This window comes from Martes martes, assembly GCF_963455335.1.
Source record: "Martes martes genome assembly, chromosome: 3".
NCBI classification, from domain to species: Eukaryota; Metazoa; Chordata; class Mammalia; order Carnivora; family Mustelidae; genus Martes; species Martes martes.
This window is the reverse complement of record NC_137890.1, coordinates 115,150,224-115,175,194: the sequence shown is the minus strand read 5'-3', so window position 1 is coordinate 115,175,194 and position 24,971 is coordinate 115,150,224. Positions and strand designations below refer to the sequence as shown.

Sequence of the window (24,971 nt, the reverse complement as noted above, 5' to 3'; positions counted from 1 at the left end):
TAAATTTGCAAATACCTAATTATAATAATAAAAACCTCTGGGTAATATGAGAACTTTATCCCCTTAAAAGTACTCTACTTATATTCAAATCTGAGAAATAATGGTCTAAACATGGGAGAGTCAAAAGACCCTTTTCCCTCAAAGCCTTTTAGTGAAGTTCCAGCAGTGCCCCACTGGCGACATCTGGTGGACACATTTGAACAAACACCCACTGGCTTGTCAAAGGAAAGGAGATCCAACTCCAGGGCCCGCAGAACCAGGGAGCCTGAGGAGATATTTAAATGATGTCTGCATTAAATGTGGGGCCATGAATAAGCACTCAGTCCTGCCTCAGAGGTCTATTTCACCCTTTATCTCTTCTCCAGGCTGCAACCCCATCTACCACCTGCCAACAGTGGTCCTTCCTCCTCTGCCTTCCCATCACCCAGATTGCATCTCCTCTCAGGCAGCCAGTAGCCCCTACATGCAATTCTCCCATTTCCCACATTATCAATCTCCCCGCAAGAGCCTCTAGGGGAGCCCCTTCTCGGACTCTCATGCACCCCATCCTTTCCATGGGGTCCAGCATAGGGTGGTCTTTCCCAGTCATGAACCTGGTCCCACCACTCCCAGGCCCAGAGCTCCCCACGACCCCACACACTCAGACTGCACTCTATGCTGCTGGCCTGGCCTCAAAGGCCTCATCCATCTGGCCCCTCCTTCCCTCCCTCGACAACCCCAATGATGAAGGTCTCTGTGTTCTCTGGGCTCTGGCCCCATCAGCCTTCCTGATTCCTCAAACATAGCAGCTTCCAGCCAGTGTGCTACTCTTCCGTTACTGCAGGGCTGGTACTTGTCATCATTCATTGCTCAGCTCAAATGCCACCCCCTCTAAATGTCGTTCCTCATCTCCATCGCATTAATCTGTTCTTATTTTCCTCAGAACCATACCACTATTCGATGTTCCCTTGTTATTTGCTGTCTGTCTCCCTGCAAAAAGAGTATTACTGCATAAGAACAGAGCCTTTGTCTCATTCGTTGTTAAACCAAGTACAGAGCAGGCTCTCTGTGCCTGACCCCATTTTGCAGATGATGAAACTGAGGCTGAAGAAATCCAGCCAACCTGCCCAACATCACAAAGCAGTACAGCCAAGGCCAGGGCTGGAACCCACGGCCAGCCAATCTCCTATCCCATGTCTGTACTTTGCTGCACTGGACTGTTCCATGCCCAGCTCTGCAGCTTGAAAAAGATTTCCCCTCCCTCTGGCAGCCCCCCTAAATTTGAACTAGTTGAGATAAGCAGCAGTATCCAGACTTCTGATTTCTCCATGTTGGCATTTTCAGTCACTCTGAAACTTTTAGCATAAACCAAAATACTCCTTGTGACTATATTCCTTGAAACCTGAAATGAAGCAGAAAGAAACCCCAGAGATATCCAGATGCTGCCCAAGTACAAATATGCTGCTCTGGCTTCATGAAGAGGGCTGGAAAGAGCTGGCAGCTGAGATCATTTCTCCCTAGAACAGACACACTTCAGAGTGAGCATCCCAAAGACCAGGAAAGATCACCTCAAAAGGTTTTGATCCCAACTAAACAATGAATCCCACATTTCCAGTTATTTATTTTTCTTTCTTTCTTTTTTTTTTTTTAAGATTTTATTTATAGGGGCACCTGGGTTGTTCAGTGGGTTAAAGCCTCTGCCTTCAGCTCAGGTCATGATCCCAGAGTCCTGGGATCGAGCCCCGCATCGGGCTCTTTGCTCAGCAGGGAGCCTGCTTCTTCCTCTCTCTCTCTGCTTGCCTCTCTGCCTACTTGTGATCTCTGTCTGTCAAATAAATAAATAAAATCTTTTTTAAAAAAAGAGATTTTATTTATTTGAGAGAGACAGAGAGAGAGCACACATGCAAGTAAGCACAAACAGGGGAAGGAGCAGAGGAAGAGGGAGAAGCAGGCAGCCCAATCTGGGGCTCGATCCCAGGACCCTGGGATCATGACCTGAGCTGAAGGCAGACGCTTAACTGACTGAGCCACCCAGATGCACCTCCAATTATTTTTTAAAAAATGATTTTGCATTTTCTCTCTTTCAATGATAATTTCCCAATTCATTGGCTATTATCTTTTTTTTTCCTCCCCAGTCTTTTTCGTAAAAGTAGTCAATGTTCTTTTTCATAACTTTTAGACAAATAAATGATAATATCTTTGAAACACCTTATATCTGGTCTTAGCATCAAACAGGATACTCAGTCATGGGCCTTCCCCACTCCGTGGTGAGAATTTAGGGCGAGGGACTAAAAACTATGTTGCAACGACTATGTGAATTAGAGGAGACCATAAGCCAACATTCATCCACCACCTACTGCAGGCCACGCAACACTCTGCTACTCTCCACGGCAGCAACGGTTTTATGGTGCACCTGCTAGATACCAAGCAACTCAGAGGTATGACCTCAGTTAGTCCTCATTTCAAAACCAGCGACCCAGGGAAAGGATTCTCCCCACTTCACGGATGAAGAAGCGAATCTAAGGATAAGTAACTTCGGGAGAGCAGGAGACCTAGCTAACACTGTGACCGTCTCCCATCTAAAGCCTGGTTCCTTGACCACACTGCCATCCTTATAACCAGAAAGACGCCTCTCTGTTTTGTGATGCAGAGAATGCACCCAGCTACAGGAGTTGTATGTATGGGGAGAGTGGCTCAAGGGGGCTTCAGCTGCAGAGAAAACAATCAAATCCCCTTACACCACCTCAAGTTAAAGAAAGCAATGGATCACCAGGATGGGTGAGGGTGGTTCTATTAGCCTTAAGGTCTCAGAAGTCTCACCAGACCTACTGCCTCTCCAGCTCAAGTGTGAGAAGGGAACATTTTGTTGTATGAAGCTTACGCAAAACGTGGGTCTGACAGACCCTTATGGGACTGCATGAGGGAAGTGGCTGTGCGCTGCACAGTCTCTGGACCCCAGAATCCCTGGGCCTGTGTACTTATGGAGAGCCTGCTGGGAGCCCAGCATGGCCACCTCGCTGCACGCTTACACCGAAGGAGGTTAGGTAGGTACTGCATGAGTGCGGCTCTGCTGTGTAGTAGGGGCTCAGTCAGCACAGGCTCTGACTGCCCACCCAGCACCCATCGCCTTGTCCTCAGCTAAGGAACAGTAGCACTCTTGGGCGCCCAGTTGGCTCAGTGGGTTATGCCTCTGCCTTTGGCTCAGGTCATGATCCCAGGGTCCTGGGATTGACCCCCACATCGGGCTCCCTGCTCAGGGGGGACCCTGCTTCTCCCACTCTCTCTGCCTCGGCCTCTTCTCTCTCTCAAATAAATAAAATCTTTAAAAAAAAATTAAAAAAGAAAGAAAGAACACTATCTTTACGTGGTACAGTGATGTGCCTAGCTCAAAGCTGCTATTTTCCAGACCCCCTCACAGCTGGACCTGGCCACGTGCCTCAGCTCTGGCCAGAGGGACGCAGACATCCGCACTACATGGACCTCAGGAAGGCCATGAAAGGAAGCGGATTCGGCTGAGAAGGGGCTTTTGCCTCTTCCCAGCTTCCTCTCTGCTTGTTAACCACGGTGTGTAGACATGAGAACTAGAACAGAAGTCACTGAGGTGACCTTGAAGAAGGAAGGTACTTGCCAAGGACAGGACCACCCTGAGGTTTCCTTCAAGTGACAGAGAAATTCACTTCCACCCTAGAGACGCCACAGTTCCTTCAGGACAGGAGTCCTTGAACTTTGGTGGCTAACGACATCGCCTGTGGTGCTCAGTAAACACACAAAGGCTCAGGCCCGAAGCTGCTTCACGAAGCCTAGGTCTTTGGGTCCCAGGGAATACTGATGCCCACCTGAGTTCAAGAACCACCGCTTTAGGTTTCTATCCTACGCTGCCTGAAAGGAGCATAGAGCTCCCTTCGAGGGCCAGCCCCAACACCAAAAACATGCCGTCAAAAGCAATTTTATAACATCCAAATTATTTTATCTATAATGGAAAGTGATCGGATCTGAATGGGTGGCCCACTGCTGAGACAACTTCCCATTCACCCTTTTAGGATATGGCAGATGGTGGTGGACATGCCATCCACCCCCGGGCTGCCCCAGCCTTCCCTCCTGTTCCCCGATCTGACCAGTGCCTGTACTGCTCCTTGGCATGCTGCCTGGGGCAGCGCCGGAGAGAGCTGTGTGGGGGCAGCCGCCAAGCTTGCTCCTTGGCAGCTTTTGCGTGAGCCTTAGCAGTGTTGTCGTATCCCCCGAGGGAGGGCTCACCTTCACATCCCTTACCTTGATCGGAAAGGACAGGAGAGGACTCAGTGCTCTGCAAAGTTAGCCATGACCACTGTGGCCTGGCCATGCCAGCGTGCCTGTCTTGCAAGCTAGCTTCCTTAGTGAGGGCTCAGAGTCCAAGGACAACATTTGGACAACATTTGGAGCTACCCGCTCCCATCTACAGGTTACTGGTTCAAAGTTGGAGTTTTCCTAGACAGTTTTCTGGCCACCTAGTTGTTTGTCTGCCCCACCCAACCAGTAACCTCTTTTCTCCACCTCAAGTACTAAAGGACCGTTCATTCGTGCTCTCTCCTTCTCTTTTCTAAAGTGTATCACTTTTTGTGTTTGTTTGCTGGTAGAACAATCCCACATCGCAAGAAGAAAATTTATAGACCATCATCTCAAATAAAAAAAGGTGGTCCTGACCTACCTAGATACAAATTAGCACCATTCTTAAAAACCCCTATTTGTTGAGTTCAGAGAGCAATTATAAAAACATGACTTTCTCTGTCTGGCCCTTTCTTTATATTCAGTTCCTAAAACTTAAAGCAACCACCCACATCTGTCTGCTCTGGGCAAAAGCAGTTGACAAACAGGTAATGCCCTTCTGGATGCCAGCTGCACAGGGAAGTCCCACAGACAAAAGAGAGCTCCAGTGAGTCATTCGCCACACCCTCATCCATCCCCTGGGAGGGTCCCCAGCACCAGGTGGCCCTAGTGAGAAGACCTGGAGGCTCTTTGCGGAGTTGAGGTAGGCAAGCTACCCCCCAGGCACCTGTTCCAGGACAGCGAAACTGCTCACTCTCACAGGGGCACATGCCAGGGGCTGAGAACCAGGCAGGGACAGGGATCCACCCCGGGGCTGCTGCAGACAGAAACCACCCGGACACCAGGGACTCACTCGTATTTATTTCTGGTAGTGAGCGGAGTTTGAAGAGCCACCTCCTCCCCCTCGGATGGCGTGGACGGCTGTTGGAGATGATGCCGGGTAGTGTCCAGGGCGGATGGGCTTGGCTGTATCCGACAGAAAGGACAGTGCGTTCAGATGGGCGTAAATGGCCACACCCACAGGACCACGGGTCCCGTGTGAAAACCAAGTCACACCGTTTTTATCATTACAATTCTCATCAAGCACCAGACCTTTCTGAAAGCAGGATGTCTGCTCTCCCGACAGTACAGTTTGCTAAACCAGGGCACCCAATGGTTAGGGCACAGGCAGAACTTACGTATCAATTACTTTAACTCTGAATGAGGAAAATTAGAAGGACTTTCAGTTTTATCTAAGGCAAGTAACACTTGGGTTCTAACGGCATCTGCGTAGCCACTGAAACTGGGTGCAGATTTCTCCCTATGATGCACTTTCTGGGAAGAAGCTCCATAGTTTCTGGATTTACAAAGAGCACGAAATCCGATAAATGCAATGAAACATTAATCTAAGGTATGATCTAAAAACCAGAAACATGAAGTTGTTGGTTTACAAAACATCTGCATAGCGTTATCTGATGGGAAATAATATCACGTTGTTGGAAGCATTTCAGTTAAAAAAAAAAAAAAAAGCTCTTTAGAGAACATTCCTAAATCCCTTTGCCACCTGTGGCTCCACCCTGGGAACTAAGACTTAGCAGCTACACCCCATTGTCAGCATGAGCACAATGCCCAAATCCAGGTTTGGCAGGGGTGGACGTCCAGGCCCCCTTCCCTGCTGGGAGCCACACCCTGCTCACAAAGGCCAGCCTCGCTCTTCCCAAGGTGCTTCCAAACGTGCCCTTGCAAGTGGCTCTCCCTGAGGCTTCTGGCTACACCCCGGCCCCTTCCCGTTCTGCCTGGTACAGAACAGAAGGAGCCTTTGGGCCTTGCTGAGAAGCAGCCAAATACCTTTCACTGACAGCCTAAGCTGGTCACCTTCTCTGCTCAGCGCAGCAGCTCTGAGGGCCACACTGTGCGCTGCAGCCTCTCGCGATGAGGGAGCAGGGGCCGGGCACTGCCATTCTCCCAGGAGGAGTGCAGGGGGCCTGGAGGCACCAGCCACCCCAGCTGCTGCAGGCCTGATTACAGCCTGGCAGATGTTCCAGAACACCAGTGCTTCCGGCCAGCAGATCCCTGCCTTCCGCCAGGGCCGCAGGGCAGGGGCACACATACCGATCTGCGCCGAGTGGGCCCTCCTGGCCATGTTCTTGGCCCGCACGGCCTCCTTGATGCGATCCACCTCCTGCTGGTAGCGCTTGCGATCCCGCATGGCGTTCTCCTTGGCCTCCTTCAGCGCGCTCTCCAGGGCCTTCACGCGCTCCGCCGTGGCGCGCAGCCGCTTCTCCAGCTTGGGCAGCTCGCAGCGCAGGTCTGCGTTGTCCCGGACCAGCTGTGGGGAAGCGGATGGGGGCGACTTATGGGGGGGAGGGGCAAAGGGGGGCGGCAGGAGGGGCAGACAGCCACAGGAGGACGGCCAGACAAGCAGCCCCGCTAGGTCGGCTCGGGATGTCCACGTGCCCGTTGAGCGATGCTAGGCAGGTTGAGAAGCCCTGGGTACAGGGCTTGCATGTTCTAGAGCTCTCTGCAGGCCTCCTCCCATGCAGTATGCGCTGTCTCCACCAGCATGTGGTTTGGACCCACTCTGCAACATATCCAGAGGCTCACAGGTGACTCAGGGACATTGCTCGTTCTCTTATCATTTAAGACCCTCAGTTAAGAAGCAACAGGTGAGACTGGGCACGTTCAGGGTGGTCTGGCTGCAGATTGGTGGTTGCCAGAGGAGGGGTGGAGGAGGATGGGTGAAAGAGGTGAAGGAGATTAAGAGGACACTTATGGCAATGAGCCCTAAGTAACGTACAGGATTGTTGAACTAATACATTGTACCTCCGAAAATAATACAGCACTGTATGTTAATTATGGAATTAAAAATAAATACAAATTTAAAAAATTTTTTAAAAATGAAGGAATATTTTTTTAAAAATTAAAAAAAGAAAGAAAGAAAAAGAAGCAACAGGCTTGCGCTGGGTTAAAAAAGAAAAAAAAAAGGCTCAAGAGCCAGCTCTCTTATTTCCTGACATCTGACTTGGTAAGTCATCCAATCCCTACACATCTCAGGTTTCTCACCTATAAAAAAGGAGAATATATAAGAAGACCATTGTGCGAAACCCAGTGGATCCAGAAAAAGTTTTGAAAATCGGAAAGTGCTGTATGAACATTCCCTATCCCGAGGCCACACTTGCTTTCTTTACCAGCTCCAGTGCCTGGCAGAGAGCAGGTTTTTAATGGTTATTAAAACATTCACTGGATTCACAAATAAAATAATGAATGAATTTCAGAGCCCTATTTCACATTAGTGACTCAGACTACAGTTTCTGCTTCTGTATTTCTCATCAATAATTTGCTTGAATGACTTCAACCATATTGAATCTGTCATCCTCCCTTTGGGGAAAAATGCCATCCTAGGTAATGCTGAAAGGATGTAGCCTCAAGAGAGAGCATCACTTTAGCCATGCAGTCCAACAAGTGGGACCATTTTTATCACATTCCAAATCTTTAGGATTTAGGGGAAACATGAGCATTCCAGTATTTATACAGAAAGAAGACAAACAACTGCTTCGATCGCCAGTAGATGTGGCCATGCACTTTGCTGTCCCTTTCGATAAACTCCAGAGCCTCATAAGAACCGAAGAGGGTGCCCAGGAAATAGGGCAACAGAGCAGAGAGAAAATAAAGCAGATCGCTTCCTCTCTCAGTCTGTTTCTTCAGCTGCAAAAATAAGGTGCCTGAACCGGCTCGGTGGAATTCACTTTGCCTTCTGTGCAGACTGTGGGTCCAGTGCTGGGACTGGAGGCAGGATGATAAGGCAGGGTTCTGAACACCCCACTTCCCAAAACCCCGAGCTCAAACTCCATTCCTTCCATCTGGCTTAGATAAAAGACTTTTATATGTAAGGGAAGTCACTGAAGACTAATTAAAGAACTCCGAGGACCTGTCTGGCACCCCTGGTGATGCAGAGCCTTCTCCTGGAACTGTGGCTAGATATAGTGGGGTTTCTTCCCGGGACAGTGAGGGAAGCACAGAAAGCTGGCACAACTCTCCTACCTGTTTGTGAACCTTCGTGAGCTGCTCCAGGTTATTCTCCAGGAAGGAAATTTTTTGCTTCTGGGCAGCACTGCCCCCTCCGTCATCGCTGTCCAGCTCCACGCTCTGCAACAACACGAGGGGTCAATGGGCCTACAGGCTCCCCCCGGCCCCAGCCCCAGTATAAACTGGACAACATTCTAGTTCTTCTTTATAAAAAACCACTACCCCCAATCCCACCACCAATTATTTTGAAAGTGGAAATAAAGAGAGGTTCTCAAAGTTGAAACTTAGTGACCTTCCCAGTGAATTCCTTTGGTTGATGTCAAGGGTTTTCTGAGCATTATAGAGAATTGAAAACAAAACAAAACAAAACAAAATAGAACTCCCAATCTTCCTTTGAAAGATACAGATTAGTTCTCTCTGTGAAATTTACCTCTCCCTTGCAGGAGGGTAAATAGACTTTCCTTTTCAAAAGGAACTGTTCCAAAACTCAAGAAGAACCAGCGTGAAAACATAAACCCAAGATCTAAGCCTGATTTCAAACATCCTAACTAAGCTAAGTCACCAAGCTGTTGGGCAAGTGCCTATGGTCCTACCGGGAAGTCTCAGTCGCCATTGCTTGTCCCTTCAGCTTCCAATCCCATGAAATTAGTTAATGAAGCCATCTCAACTAGCCACAGCTTCTGAGCGCTGCTGCTGGATCAACTCTTGAAATTCATTAGATCTTAGATGGACAAAAAGTGCCCTTCTGGGCCAGGAGGTCAACTGAGAAAACACATGTGCAGATATCCTAGAGCTCAGAATGGCAAGGCGTCCTTGCTGCATCTGATTCCAGAGGAGACCATCTTCCCTCCTCCTTCTGAGAGGAGACGGGTGCGTGCAGATCTCAAACCCATGTCTCTTCTGCCTACATCTGGGGTTCTCAAACTTTGCCCAGAGGAGGGTTTGTTAAAACTCGGATTGCTGTGCCCCACCCCCAGTCTCTGCTTCAGTGGACCTGGGGGGCTCTGAGAATGTGCATGTCTAGTGAGCACCCCAGTGATGCCAAAGCTGCTGGCCAGATAACCACATTCTGAAAGCCACTGGTCTATCAGTAGGTCCTTACTCAAGAATTTTATATCCTGAAATCAGGATATAAAATCTTAAGCTCCCTCGGACCCCTTCCTCCCTCTGACTGAGCATTTCCAGCTCTTGCCATTATCTCTGCAGTCTCCCTCTCCAAACCCTCTAGTCTGGCCTCTCCCTCCTACCTGATCCAGGTCTGATGGTCATTCCTATTTTGATGACTGCGCTCACTACCTGTCTGTCCTGCCGCTGCCATTCAGGCCTTAAACTCACCTATTAGTCTCCACCTTTCTTTATTTTCATTTCCAGGCCTGGAACCGTTCTGCCAGGGGTCACGGCAAATCCAGGCTCTGACCTTCAGTTGGACACTCAGCAACAGTGCTTTCAGCACTGCTCAGCAATGCTTTCACTCATCCCTGACAAGTGTCCCCACCACCACCACCCCCTCATGCTGCCTGAGCCTTCTCTGGGCTGTGGGGCCTCCCCATTGTCTTCCTGCCTTCTCTATCAAGGACAGAACCTCCACATTAACCGAGAAGATCAAAGTAGTCGGATGCACCTTTCCACAATTACGTATTGTCCTGTGAATGTCTCCATCTCCACTCTCTACTACTGCTCTCCGGGAAATTGTATCCCTTCCCCTTGCCAAGCCAGACACACCCAACCATGCTATTACTTCCATCCACTCAGATCGGACCCCAACAGCCCCTCCTCTTTTGTTATATACGTCTCACCCCTTTCCCTTAGCTCCTTTGCACACACGCGCGCACACGTGCGTACTTTTAAATACACCTTCCTTCCATCCTACCACACCGCTGGCTACGGCGCATCGTCCCTCCTCTATCACACTTAAACATATTTAAAAGAGCAGTCCCCTGCTGCGCCCACCTCTGCCTCCTTCCTGAAACTTCTGCACGCTGCTCTGGGATTCACCACACAGTGACTCCCCAAGATCCCTGTGGGAGGCACGAGCATCCACGAAGCCCAGAGTCAGAAGTCACACGCCCTGGATTCCAGTCTGTCTCCAGCTCTTCCAGCTGTGTGACCTTGGGCAGGTTACTTAACCTCTGAGCCTGTCTCCACTAAGATAGAACTGAACAGTAAGGACCACGTACACGGTTGCCAGGAAGAGCAAATGAGACACAGGTTCAAGCGCTTTGTGCGCTCTGACCCAGCCCCTGACGGCCCCTCACAGGCAAACGGGAGGCTCCTGCCTCTAATTTCTCTGGGTTTCTGGCATTACTCACCAAGCTTCAGAGCAGCACTGCCTGACAGGATCCCCTGGATTTTCCCCCCATCACACACGTCAACTCTCACACTGCAGCTAGATAGGTGTGTGCTCGTTTGAAATGAAAGACCAGGGAAAGGATTATAACTTCCTTTTACTAAGAAGAAAAAATCAGATGGAAAAATATTCCCAAGTATTTTTTTCTCTTTCTTTCTTTCTTTCTTTTTTTTTTTTTTTTGCCTCCAGTACATTCTTTGAATACATTTTCTGGCATGAAGTAATTAATTTAAGAAAGTGATATTTCGGGGCACCTAGGTGGCTCAGTGGGTTAAAGCCTCTGCCTTCGGCTCAGGTCATGATCCCAGGGTCCTAGGATCGAGCCCCGCATCGGGCTCTCTGCTCCGTGGAGAGCCTGCTTTCTCCCCTCTCTCTGCCTGCCTCTCTGCCTACTTGTGATCTCTGTCTGTCAAATAAATAAATAAAATCTTAAAAAAAAAAAAGAAAGTGATATTTCAATGGAAAATGATTCTTTCTGTCCATATTTTCTTCTCAGTCCTGGTTGCAGAAAATAGAACTCACCTTTTTAACCCGGGCAGTCAGATCCTGGACAAAGAGTTTCCGGAGGTTATGCAGAGTCTGCAGTTCCCGAGACTGGAAGGAAAGATAGTGAAAATGTCACTAAAGTGGGGGAGACACCTTGAATTCAGGACACACTGGCGCCAGACCGTCTGGTGGCCCCAACGACCCAGATGGATCCCACCTGCTCTGCGAGCCCGCCATCCAGGCCACGGGGCTCCGACACTTTCCCTGGCTTTCCCACCACATATGTCCACCCCCTCCATCTGTCTCAAGACTACCCCCAGGGGCAGAGACTGGGAGTTCAAACCATGAACTAAAATAGAACAGAACCTACTTGTTAGTGGTGTTCGAAATAGAACTTTTCCTCTCCTGTCAACTACAAAAGTTAACACAAACATTTCTCACAAAAAAACTACAAAAGTTCTCACAAAAATTCTTATTTGGCTGTGTTGTATCAGGATGGATTCTTTTTTTCCCTCTAATTTATCACATACGCATTGCACAAAATGCCTGTAAGTCTAAGTGGAAAGTTACCCACAATTTCTCTCATCGTAGCAGACCAACATTTTTCATATCTCCACGCTCCGCTTCTGGCCCTGGGCCGTGTGCACTGGCTTGACGTCACTCCAGCTCATGGATGAGGTAGGTAGTGGGCCTTCTACCCACGTAACCCTGGGCAACCTACCTTGCCTTCCTGTGCCACAGCTCTCTTATTTGTAAGAGGAGAATAAATTTAGTAGTCGCCTCACAGTCTTCGAGATTAAATGTGATAATCCTTATAAAACTCTTACAATAGTTTCTGGCACATTGTAAGTGCTCAGTAAACATTAGCTAGTATTAACTTATTGATGCACCATATTTGACAGTCATTTCTTCGGTAGGTTTTGTTGTTTCCCTTTGTTGTCATAATATTGTTACACTGTAATCAACTTCTTAGGGGCATTTTTTTTCTTCATTTTGAGTTGTTTTCTACAACCAAACCCTTAAGAATTAGACTGCAAAGACAAGGCTCTGAATCGAACCTGGTGACCCTTGTTAACAAGATCAGAAAACCAAAATAGTTCCTCTCATTCAAGTCTCCATGTTCTTACTACTGGAGATACAATTAGTTCCTTCCAAGATATTTCCCCATGAGGGAGAAGAGAGATAAACTTGCATCTGAACTTCCCAATTTGTCTTAGTTGACTTACTCTTAACACAGAATGTCAAGGGATGTAGCTCGCCCATGCTCACAAGGAAAAAAAACAGGCTATACAGCCATGGAAACACTAAGCTTCTATGTTAATTTAAGTCTTGTTACTGGGTCCCAGTCTGCAATTCTGTGTTGAAATAAGAAGCACCTAAAGTCAATTGCTTCCTCAGGTGAGGCAAATGTGCAGGAAGCCAAACAGGCCTGTTACTCTGAGCACAGTGCACATCACACCTGTGCGAGGTCCAGCCGCCTTCCAGGGCAGGGGCAGGGCTGCAGCTCCATGCTCACATTTACACAGACAAGCTGTTCCAGCCCCTGCCCAAGGATCTCAGCAGCGCCCCCTCCCCCCCCCCCCCCCCCCCGCCCCGCCACCCCAAGCCGCTGCTCTGAATTCTCTCTCTCAGGGATTTTATTCAACTGTAACCATAGTAAACATTTTCCATTAAAAAAAGCCACCACACCAAAGGGAAATGAGAAGATAAGACACCGGTCCCTTGTCAAAGGGCCAGGCATCTCCCCGGGGCCTAAATACCAAATACTATGGAGTCCTGAGTTTGGCATCTTTATCTCATTTTTGTTTGTTCTTAGGTGAATTCAGCAGTACAGGAGGGGTGGTTAAAAACCTTTAAAACAATTTGCAAATTGCACATTTAAGCTTAGGTAGCTAGCTAGCATTTGGCTTCCCACAGCAATGAATTTCCCTCCACAATATCATCATTTCCTCACCGCATCTGACTCACTTCCCTGAAATGTTCCCTGTCACAGGCCACTGCCCTCTGTGTAAATGCTCTGGGCTCAGCTTCCTGCCACAGGGGACAGCAAGGGTGAGCCCAGAGAGGTGAAAACACAAGGCCCATTAACACAGCAAGAGAGGTCCAGCCCTAGAGTCCCAAGTGTCCTGTTAAAGTAAGATGGCTGCCTCGGGCCCCAAGACACCCTCCACATCTTCCAATGTCAACCCCTGCAGTGGGCTTCAGACTCCAACCCCTGCACGGCAGGTTCCACCCTCCCTTCCACCCATGCCGTCCCACCCAAATACCCAAGAAGCCAGAAGAGGCCTTGAGCTACAGAGAGTTCAAATAAGGTGAGCTAAGGGCAGCGAGCCTGTTGCTGAAGAACATTTACAGCTTGGAGTGGATTCCAAAAGCAGGTTCAGTAAAAACATCCAAGTCTAAAATGACACAGGCTGTGGGGATCGGATTTGGGGTTTCAAATGTGGATGTGAGCAATGTGTGCCAGTGGTGAGCTGAGAGCAGGAGAGGAAGGGAGCCAGCGTGTCAGTGGGTCTGTCCCCTATGGGTGAGTATGCACCAGGTGGGAGGGCCAGGGATGTTGGGTGAGGGTAGTTCATGGGTGGAAGGTACTGAAATGTCACTTATCTCTGGCTAGTGGGACACAGTAACATTTTAAGTTTCAATATTTTTCTGAATTTTTAGAATCATTTGTAACTGTGGGTATCACTTCTCCGGTAAAACAGACATAGATGAGGCAACGTTAAGGCTTCATCTGGTTTCCCCTAGAGCCAGCCAGCCATCCACCATCTTCTCTGCCATGTTGGAATGGCCCAAAACCCTTTGAGCCACAGTCATCTTACTTCTGTCCTGAGTGGATGGTGCCCTCTGTCCTTTCACCTGGCTTTGAGGGACAACTAACAACAGCCCAGGAACAAAGTGCACAATCAGGTCCAGCCCAAGTAACAATTTGCCTACGGCCTGGGGTCACCAGGTTCTTGGGAGGCAGTCCCACATAAATTCACACAACACAAATGGAATCAAAATATATGACTGTATCAGGGCCACCTAGGTGGCTCAGTCGGTTAAGCAGTTGGCCCTTGAATTCAGCTCAGGTCATGATCTTGGGGCTCTGAAATCGAGCCCCATGTGGGGCTCCGCACTCGGCACAGAGTCTGCTTGGGGATTCTCTCTCCCTCTGCCCCCACCCCTACTCATGTATGTGTGCTCTCACTCTCTCTCAAATAAATAAGTAAATCTTAAAAAAAAAAATGTATGACTACATCCCAACAACAGTCTCTCTATTGTTTTATCATATGAAGTGACCTGACATGCTTTTATCAAATTAAGAGGCTCTGTTGGGACAGTCTGTCTTTAAACACAGGCTATGTGGCACTTTGCCGAGCTCTCTAGAGCCCTCACCCTCAGAGCAGCTGAAACGGAAGTCAACCAGAGCAGACAAACCTCATGAATTCAGATGCAGGGTGGAGAAAACCAATCAGGATCTCAAATGATGAGACTTTCTGATCTGTTACTCTTGTGCCCCAACACCTGCAGGCCTCAAGGCCCTACCTGGCCTACAACTGCTCTTGCCTTGACCTTTCTGTGCCTACCTCTTGTCTCCTCGCTGCATCATTGACTTTCCTGCTGTTCTCCAACATGCCAACTCCAGGCTCACCTTAGGGCCTTGGCACAGGCTATTATTGTCTCTGCTTGGAAGGCCCTTCCCCCGACATTCCCATGGCTGAGTCTTTCACCTGCTTCAAGTCCCTGCTCAAATGTCACCACCTTGTGGGACCTCTGCACTTTCTATAACCATGTAATGGAGGTCATGATTTCCTTCCTAATGTTCACATCTGTCTCCCCACCCCCAGCTGAAGGCATGCTTAAAAGGGCCAGGATCTTATCTTTGTGATTTACTGATACAACCCAAGCACCTAGAAGAACACCAGCTCTTAGGAGGTGCTCTTGAATGTTGAATGGCAATAAGTCACAATGTGCAAAGTCAGTAAAGATTCAGGCCCTGATTTTCAGGTCAGTTTAATACTCGCTCAGGGCTTCTAGTTACAGCACTAAGCATGGATGCAAGGATGGGTGGATGGATGGATAGATGGATGGACAGACAGACAATCATAGTATCAAGAGCTGGGGAATAAATTCTACAATCCTCACTTTTCCACAGGACATTTTTTTTTTTAAGATTTTATTTATTTGACAGAGATCACAAGTAGGCAGAGAGGCAGACAGAGAGAGAGAGAGAGGGAAGCAGGCTCCCCGCTGAGCAGAGAGCCCGACGCGGGACTCAATCCCAGGACCCTGAGATCACAACCCGAGCCAAAGGCAGCGGCTTAACCCACCGAGTCACCCAGGCGCCCCTCCACAGGACATTTTATCTAAATGTTTGTATTTGCCTTAATGTCTAAATAGACGGTATTTGCCTAAATATTTTGTCTAAAATGGTATGTGAGAACGGTGGGCACAGAACAAGTTTCAGAATACACAAACTCAACAAATCACCAATTAATTGGGTCTCTGGGACTGAAATGAGTTGGGAAACATGCTGACGTACCACCGTCTCCTCCAGCCCTTTGAGGTCCTCTCTGGCTTGTTCCCGTTTATCATTGAGCAATCTAAAAAGCAAAAAGGAATCATGAACCCCAGGGGCATCAGGGAGTTCCAGATACCGGCTGCACCTACGGATATGTCAACAATACTAACCATCTCACACGAGCGGGCACTATCGTTACATGGGCCCAACCTAACCAGAATATTGAGGAACCGGAGTCATGAGAGTAGACTCCCCGAAGCCTCAGCGGGGAGGAGAGAAAACAGGGGAGACATTTAGCGTGCACTCACAAGAGCTTTTCCAGCTTCATTTCCCTCTCTCGGTCCTCCACTTTCAGCTTGTTATAGTCAGAGCTGAGCTGCTCCTGCTCCAGTTGTAGTTTCTGGTTCAAACTGAAATGGAGGGGGAAGAGCGACACATTGCACGTGAGTCTGAAACTCTGAGGCACCCAGCTAAAGACACGGTCCTCTTCCAACCCCATTAGTTCTGTGCAATAAAGGCGGCAATTCTGGAGGATTTTGAGGGATCAGAGAACAACCTCACAGCTTCCTCCTTGCCCAAGTGAAAACTAATTTCTGGGAACATCTCAGAGGCATGAAACATAAGGCTTTGAGAATATATTTATAGTTGGCTTGTGCGAGAGCTTTGGGGGTGAAATAATGAGCTAGGAAAGGGGCTGATATTTTAAAACAGAGAAAGAGAGCACAGTGAGAAGAATTCTGCTTTGTCTGCCCTACAGACGGCCTGCGTGCACCCACTCAGGAAACCTATCTGGCCATTGCACCCTTCCCTTCCTCTCTGGTCCAATCACCTGAAAACATCCCCTAAGTCCAAATTCCTGGCCGACACAGGGACAGTGCCGCTGCGTGAAGTCTGCAAGGAGGGGGTACAGAGAGAGGAAATACAAAGAGAGCCCAGGGTCTGCAGCAAAAAAAAGAAACTTGCCATCTGGTTGGGGGCACTTGGCCAACACTTGCATGCAGTATTTATAAAACCTTTTGTGTGGCCGTGCCTGTGCGTCCGTAAAGGAACAGATTCTACAAAATTGAAGGAAAACCCAGAGTCATTTGAAAGGCGCAGGCCAAGGAAACTTCTCGTCTACTAACTCATTCACCAACCCACCCTCCTTCCCTCGTTCCTTCCCTCCCCTCGTTCCCCTGCGGCTGAACATGTCAAGGGTGATTAATCAGAATAAAGAACACAGGACACGCTTGAAGGGGAAAGAACAACATGAGTAACAGCACGGGGGTGGTCCAAAAGGAGGAGGGCAAAGACGATGCTAAGGACTTGCCTTAGGTAGACAGTGTGCACGGAGCCCAGATCACACCACTTACACTTTGCTTCATTACCATTCTCCTCTTTCAAAATGCAAATGTGCTGTGGGAGCAGCTTGCACACAACGAAGAGAGATTTGGATCAGTAGCCTGGAGAATTAAACTCTAACTCCAGTTTGATTCCTACTTAGCAGCGCGACCCTAAGAAACTCACGGAACCTGGCCTTGCTCCCCATACGAAAATCCAGTCCTTCATCTACAGAAGGTGGGGGTGGAGGGAGGCTTCAGTCTAGATCTTCGGAATGAGTGTGGGGGTGTCAGGGGATGGGACTATATTTCAACATAACTGGTTTTCTTCATTTTTCCTCATCTTTTTGCGGGGGGAGCATTTAAAAACCTTATTCTGCAAACAAGTTCAAAAACTGCCAAGACACTCACTGTGCAAAAACGTAAGAACCCTCAAGGAGAGGCTCCTGACGGCACTCACCGGCTCGCTGCCTTGTTTTGACAGCGAGGCGGGAAGGTAAGAGAGGAGGAGGGAGAGGTCATTATGGAGCAGGGGTTCTTGAGGCGCTGTGACAGGACGGGAGTATGGCCCTGAGGGGGGTGACAGCAGAGACGAGCTGCAGTGACACCATCCTGGCAAAGCCACAGGTCCACGAGCACAGACACGGGCCCCCGAGAAGTGTGCGCATGTGACCAGGCGGCTCAGGGCTGTGCGGGGAGCATTTACGTGTTGGGTGAGGAGGCAGCAGGGGCTGACTGTCTCCTTTGGAGTATGTTTTAGCCTATCAGAACCCCTGAGTCAGGACCCATGCAGGGGGGTGCGTTGTATATTTTCGTATATAATTTCAGACAAACAGTGTCGCCACCTATGAGGGCATGTGTCTGCCCAGCTGAGTCACCAACATGACCCCAACTCCCGGGGGATGAGGAAGGGTGGCTGCGCCCGCCTGCCACCTGCCCCACCAGAGCCCCCAGAGGCTCAGCTCCAGATGGGAGAACAGACGTCGGAAGCTGCGCATCCAGCCTGCCGGGGCACAGGGCAGGACACAGAGCCCGCAGGCCAAGGAGGGCAGAACTGGGCTCAAAGCTGCATCCTTCCAGGCTGGCCTGAGAGCCATGCCCACCCCCGCGTCCCGAGAGCCCCTGGGCCGACTCACTCCCGAATCTCATCGATGATTTTCTGCTTCTCCTCAATTTCATCCCGAAGTCTGGACAGCTGCTTCTGGTGAGCTTCCCGGTGGCTCTCCATCTGCTGCTCCAGCGCCTTCTGCAAGCCAGGCCAAAAGAAATGTGTCATCCACTCGTTGGCTCGCAGCCCACGCCATGACAAGCCCTGGATTGCTTCTGCCTCCTACCCTATGTCCCTCAGCTGTCAGGTCCCAAAACCAGGGCCCCCAGAACCTGCCTTGCTTTACTGGCACAACAAAACCCGAAGATCTATGAAAAAACCCAGCAGGGGTTTTATCCTAGGAGCAAGTCAGTCCATTAATTGAATAAAAAGCTCTCCCGTGGCCCCCTACAGCTCACCTGAGCCACATGGCTTCTCTCACCAGGTCAGCCAGAGGGCACAGACCTCTTACTAAATATACCCAAGAGACCACAGACAAACCACATAACCCACGTGAGCCACACTTCTTCCCCTGTAAAATTTAGAGAATTGTCCCCGCTCTGAGCACTGCCCAGATTTATGGTGATGTTTACAGGAGACCTCTTCACCAAAGGGATGTGAAACCCGGAGGAGGGCCCATCAGGGTGAGGCTAGAGAGGCTCATGCAGTGGGCACTGCTTTTTTTGTTTTGGTTTTGGTTTTTTTTAAAGATTTTATTTATTTATTTGATAGAGACACAGTGAGAGAGGGAACACAAGCAGGGGGAGTGGGAGAGAGAAGCAGGCTTCCCACCAAGCAGGGAACCCAGTGCAGGGCTCGATCCCAGGACCCTGGGATCATGACCTGAGCCGAAGGCAGACGCTTAACGACTGAGCCACCAAGGCACCCCACATGGGCCCTATTTTACCTGTGGCCTTGCACCCAAAGGGACAAGCGGTCTGCCTAAAATGAATCAAAATCCTACATCCTCCCCTATCTCATTTTATTCACCCACAAAGCTTCTTTCCCAATTATTTTGTCTACATTTTCCTTCACCACTTTACATGTGACCAAAAATAAACATCTCTATGGTACATGGCAATCCAAATCTGGAGTGCTTCTTTAAAAAGGTCAAGGGAAGACACGTTCTGGCAGTTCAGCACAGCAGTGCGGCCCACGCAGTGACCAGGGGGGGCTGCTGCCTCCCCTTCCCCAGGAACAGGGAAGCAGCACAGACTAATGCAGCAGGACTACCGGACTTCTGGACACCTCCGCCTTCCTCTCGGTCCTGCGCCAGGCCACGCTGTGCCACGGCCGGCACCGGTTCCTCCCCCCACCCTCCTACATGGCCACACAAGTCTCTGAAGGAGACAGATTTTCCTAGAGTAAGAAAACGCAGTCCAAATGCACGCTGGGCTCCGGGGCAGGGGCTGCGCACACACCTTCATCTCCTCCGCGTCCTGCAGCCGCGTCAGATGTTCCTTCTCCTTATCCTGGAAGCTGACTTCATGCATTTTTTCTGTTTTGAATTTTAAATGATGATTGAAGATTTAACTGGCGGGACTCACATCCAAAAGTAAACATATTTTTAAAAAGACAAAAAAAAAAAAAAAAAGGAAGAATGGCCATGGAGTGAAACAGAACTTATATGACCAATTACAACCATGCTATCCAAGACAGGCTTCCCGGGCGAGACTTCAGGCCAGTGGAGGCTGCCCACTCCAGTGGGAGGGGCGGCGGCGGGGGCCAGGGTGCTGGCTCGGAAGTGGGCCACTCTAGGAGGGAACTGACCGGGCTGTGGGTGGCCTTTCCCCTGGCTTTGGTGAGCAACCCCTGAGGCAGGGTACAATAACCTGCTTTGCACATTGGAAAGCACTCTGTGAAGTTTAGAGGCATTTGGAAGCAATGCCACTATTAGAGTTCCAGAAAGAGCTTATTTACCTCCCATCGGTATGCTGTTTATTCTCTAAGAATCTAGAGCAGAAGAATAAAAAATCTAAGAACAGAGAAAACAAAAAATAACATGCTCCAGACTAAAAAGGAAGGCCCCACATTTGGTGCATGGCACACCTCCAGGGGGAGTCTGTCCCGGCCTATTCTTGGTCAGGGGCACGCACCTGGCACCCCCAGCAAGCAGCAGCCTGGGGGGTGGGAGGAGGGCCGCGGGTAATAAAATGGTTTAGAATGGTGTCATGCAAGTCATTACGCTATCTAGTCTGTTCCACTTTATTTTAGATCTTCTCATCTCTATTTTATTTCTACTTAGGGCACCACTACAGAAGCCATTTACGAGAGAGAGAAAAGTTCTTTTCGATGCCAAGTATTACGGGGAGCGTGCTATCTCTAACATTCATCCATTATCACATAAAGAAAACATGACAAGGTCATAGCAGGGCTGAGGGTGTTCTCGATCTTTCTAAATTTGCCTAGACATTTGGGACAAAATGTATTTACTGAGCAAGTAACTATATTAACAATAAAGGAAATAAAAAGAGGTGGCATCATCACCAATCCTACTACCCCATCAAAACAATTTTCAGTTCAAATATTAATCTGCAGGCCTTGGAACACAAGTATCCATTGATTCCTGGATGTTATAACCCCAGTAAAGATAAGATTACATATTACGATCTTTACTCTAAGGACGCCTTGTAAGCATGGCTGCACAGCCTGCACGTACGTCACCTCCAAAATAACACATGTTCTTTTAAACAACATCCCATAGCTGGTTTAACTGTTCGACATTTAGGTTGGCTGCCTTTTTCTTCCTTCCACTAATACAATGAATTCTACAACAAATATCTGAGATTTGAGGATCAAAAGGTATGGAAAGTGTTATGATAATTGCTATTTATCCTCAAAATGTTTTTTTTTTTTAAGATTTTATTTATTTGACAGGCAGAGATCAGAAGCAGGCAGAGAGAGAAAGGGAAGCAGGCTCCCTGCTGAGCAGAGGGCCCGATGCGGGGCTCGATCCCAGGACCCTGGGATCATGACCTGAGCTGAAGGCGGAGGCTTTAACCTACTGAGTCACCCAGGCGCCCCTATCCTCAAAACGCTTTCTAAAAGAACTCTAACAATTTTCATTGCAATTCATGGTATGTGTGTTCCATTTCACGGCAATGCATATGTTCTTAAAACCTATTCTGGTTTCTGTATTTCCAGTTACCTCTCTTGAATTTTTTCTATTTATTCATATCTTTGGAGTGCTTCCTATGTGTCAGGCACTTCCCTAAGCAAAGGGCATCAGGAGGCTGTCCGGCAAAGGGAAGAGCTGGTTCCAAGGACAGAGGGTGCAGGCAGCCGTTGGCAGAAGTTCAGACTTTATATTAAGAGCAGGGGGACATCATGGAGGGGTCAGAGGCATAGGGCTGGGCACAAGATAGAAGGTGATTTTAGAAGAGTTCCCTGAGAAGCAGCACAGTGGCTGGCCTGGAGCGGATGGGGTGAGAGCCTCCATAGACGATGTAGTCACAACTCTTAATTAGGATTAAGGATAGTGAAAATAAAGGTGGAGATGAGCGGAAGCAGACAAGCATCTGGCAGATCAAATGGGCAGGTCATGGGAACAGACTGGAGGCCGGAGGTGGAGAAGAGAAGATTGACTCAGGCAGCAGGGTGGACGGAGGGAAATGGGAAGAGGGGCAGATCCCGGGCGGGGGCAATATTCTATCTAATTTTTTTTTTTTTACCACACCTCCTTCCCACAATTATTCCATTGTTTTTCAGGAGACCTGGAATTGCTATAAATGAGCAAAACTAAACGTCATGAGTTTGGCCAACTAGAGAGTATCTGATGTAGGCCAAGAGCTCAACACCTGCAAAGGAGTCGATTACTTACCTTGGGCTCGGAGTTTGGCCAGCTCCTCACTGAGCGAGTCCTGGGACTCCTCCAGCTGCCTCCTCTTCTGTTCCATGTTCTGCATGTAGTCTGTCAGGGATTTGATCTTGGCTTCATGCTTTAAATAAACAAAAAGATGAAAAGGAGGCGTGAGGGACAAGCAACCCGGCTTGCCTGCAGTTGTCTGATGGGAAAAGGTCACAGAGGACTTCCTGGGTCCCTTTTTCGAGGACCAACTCCCCAACAAAGCATATTCTGCCCTCGGCGTGGGATCTGTGATCGCGGGCTAACATGGCCCTCTGTTTCCTCCCTGTGCTCCGCTGCTTTACTCCACACTGACCCCTCTCATCACCACGGCCCTCCTCACCACCCGCCTAAGTGAGATGCCAAAGCCCAAGCTGGTTTTTCTCCTCATTGAAAACAGTGTCCTGGAAAAATGTCTAGGGCAGAGGCTTCGTTCTTGGAACTGGCACCTCTAGGTTCTGTCTTCAGAACTCAGATATGGTCTTTTCTTTTCCTCTCAAACACACCAATTCCTGTGTCTGAGAGATCTTGCATTTTACATTTTCCTCTCCCTAGGACGCGCTCCGCCCTCCCCACCCAGAGTCCTTATCACTGGGGTCCCAACTTACAGTACCCAACTTCGGCAAGATTTATCTATTTCTTTTTACTTGCCAGCTCCATGAGGGTATGGAGTCGATGCTTAATAAATATTAGTGGAACCAGTGAATGAATGGAAGCTCACTGACTGAGTAAAGGCAGGGCGCCCTCCCAGCAGATGGGAATACGTAGGCACTTCCCCCACCCAAGATCTACAGCATTCACACGAAAGCAGGAAAACCCTGGAGACTGAGCTCTCATCTAGTGAAATAACCTCTGGGAAATGGGACACAGAGCAGTCAGGTTATAAGCACAGCTTCTGATGAAAAGGATGAGTGTAAATGAAGAAAATAGTTGCATTTTTGCTGGAAATATTTTGTCAGATTCTTTAGATCATGTCAGAAAATAAAGAGCCAAAGTTTCTCTGACTTTCAAATCCCCAGAAATAATGATTAAATATTTGTCTATGTGTAAATTGTAACGGTACAAAGTAGCACCCAACAGAAAGCTGTATTTGTTGCTAATGGAGAACACACTAACACATATATCCTTTAACATTCTAATATGCTGATACTCTTGACTCTGATCTCATATACCCAAAGTCAATGTCACTGTCAGACTTGGGCAACTAGAGCCTCAGTCCTGGGCCCCACACTGTGAACACCCCACTAGGGCTGTCCTCTGGCTGCACTCACTCCGCCGAGCAAAGAGCGTGTAGGCCAAGGAGGCATGCCCCATGGAACCCATGCCCCCTTCCAGACCACACTCTGAGGACTAGAAACCCAGAAACTCCCTGCTCCAGTGGCCATAAAGGCAACTCCTAGGGCTGGCACTGCAGCTCCTGTCATCAATTCACACAGATTAGAGTTGACAGTTACACAGTGCTATCAGTTTCCACGAAGGGCAGAAGGGCTGGTGCATCCAGATGGAAAGAGAAGACAGTGGGCTGCAGATGGAGGGACCTCTGTTTCTACTCTTGCCTTGGTCTCCAAACGTTAGGGGCAGGACTATCCAAATGCACATATTCTCAGAACAAGAGGTGACCTGGATATCAGACTTGAGGTGTCGGTACTGCCCTAAGGTTTATCATTTTCTCCCATTTTTTAAATTATAAAAATGTCAAGTAGTAAAGCAAATCCAGAAAGAAGTGGCATAGATTTCACCCATGTAGCAGTTTTGGTTTTTTTTTTTAAGATTTTGTTTGTTGGGAGATGGGGGGTGGCAGGAGCAGAGGGAGAGGGACAAGCAGACTCTGTGCTGAGCACAGAGCTGATGCGGGCCCCCATCCCACAACCCTGATATCGTGACCTGAGCCAAAATCAAGAGTCTGACATTTACCTGACAAACCACCCTGGTACCCCACCCATAAACCATACTTATCAACTATTCTTGGTCTTAACTGTATGAATGCATACTGGATAGAGTCTTAACTGTATGAATGCATACTGGATAGGCACAGCATACACATAATTGAGCATTTTCATTTTCACTTACGTTTATATAATCATTCTTTCCAAATGGCAATGTTTTATAAATTTTTTGTAAGAGCTGCATAGCAATCTTTTTTTTTTTTTTTAATATTTTATTTATTTATTTGACAGAGAGAGAGAGAGAGAGAGCACAAGCAGGCAGAAAGGCAGGCAGAGGCAGAGAGAGAAGCAGGCTCCCCTCTGAGCAAGGAGCCTGATGCGGGGCTCGATCCCAGGACCCTGACCTGACCTGAGACCATGACCTGAGCCGAAGGCAGCGGCTTAACCCACTGAGCCACCCAGGCGCCCCGCTGCATAGCAATCTTTCATGTAACAACGTCATTATCTTATCAACAGGTGTTTGGGTATTTTATGTAATTATAATGCAAGTAATAATTGCACTCACCATCTTCCATATAGGCTTTGCACATTTTAATCGGGAAATAAACATATAAAATAAAATTTTTGCATTTTCATTACCAATGAAAAATACCATAAATGAAATTACTGGATCAAAGTACTTAAATTTTTATGGCTTTTGATTCCCAAAGTGCTTTCCAAAAGGACTGGCCGAATTATACTTTTCTCAGCAATGTACATAAATTTCACGATCACACACCAACACTGGATAATCTTTACAGTACATTTTTGCTTACTGCATTGGTTATAAAATGGAAACCTGATGTGCTCATTTGCTACGGTGGGAGAGGAGAAGGCTGGAGCTGGTTCTGTGATGACATGTTACTGTTTACAAGCCTACCAGAAGGACGTATGCTTTTGTCGGTCTCTCAGTATTATTTGACGTACCACTCCCTGCTGGTATCAGTTTCCTGCAAATGATTTCAGCTGTTTTAATGCCTGGTCTGAGGCAGTGAGCAGCCCTCACTGCAACACTCTCAGAAGTCTCAAGCCCCAAACACCAAGCTCAGATATCAGTGACAGACCAAAAACGAGGCTGCTCCTTTCTAAAACCACCTCACTAAAATGAAAGCGCCATTTCAGTGGGCAGAGGAGCAGCCTGACTCACTGAGCAGACGAAAAGTGCCCTGG

The 24,971-nt window shown here is 48.4% G+C and overlaps 1 protein-coding gene across 1 annotated transcript in view; it reads right to left on the bottom strand.

Moving 5' to 3' along the window:
- The window catches only part of KIF5C (kinesin family member 5C), a 149,938-nt gene that overhangs the window by 7,176 nt on the left and 117,791 nt on the right, over positions 1-24,971 (bottom strand). Inside the window, exons 17-25 of the mRNA XM_080799464.1 lie at positions 21,853-21,970; positions 19,454-19,530; positions 18,082-18,191; positions 15,935-16,036; positions 15,648-15,708; positions 11,156-11,227; positions 8,302-8,406; positions 6,373-6,589; positions 5,135-5,247 (exon numbers count right to left, since the gene is read on the bottom strand). Coding sequence (XP_080655590.1) covers positions 5,141-5,247; positions 6,373-6,589; positions 8,302-8,406; positions 11,156-11,227; positions 15,648-15,708; positions 15,935-16,036; positions 18,082-18,191; positions 19,454-19,530; positions 21,853-21,970 — 969 coding nt within the window. The 3' untranslated portion in view covers positions 5,135-5,140. The remainder of the gene's footprint in view (positions 1-5,134; positions 5,248-6,372; positions 6,590-8,301; positions 8,407-11,155; positions 11,228-15,647; positions 15,709-15,934; positions 16,037-18,081; positions 18,192-19,453; positions 19,531-21,852; positions 21,971-24,971) is intronic.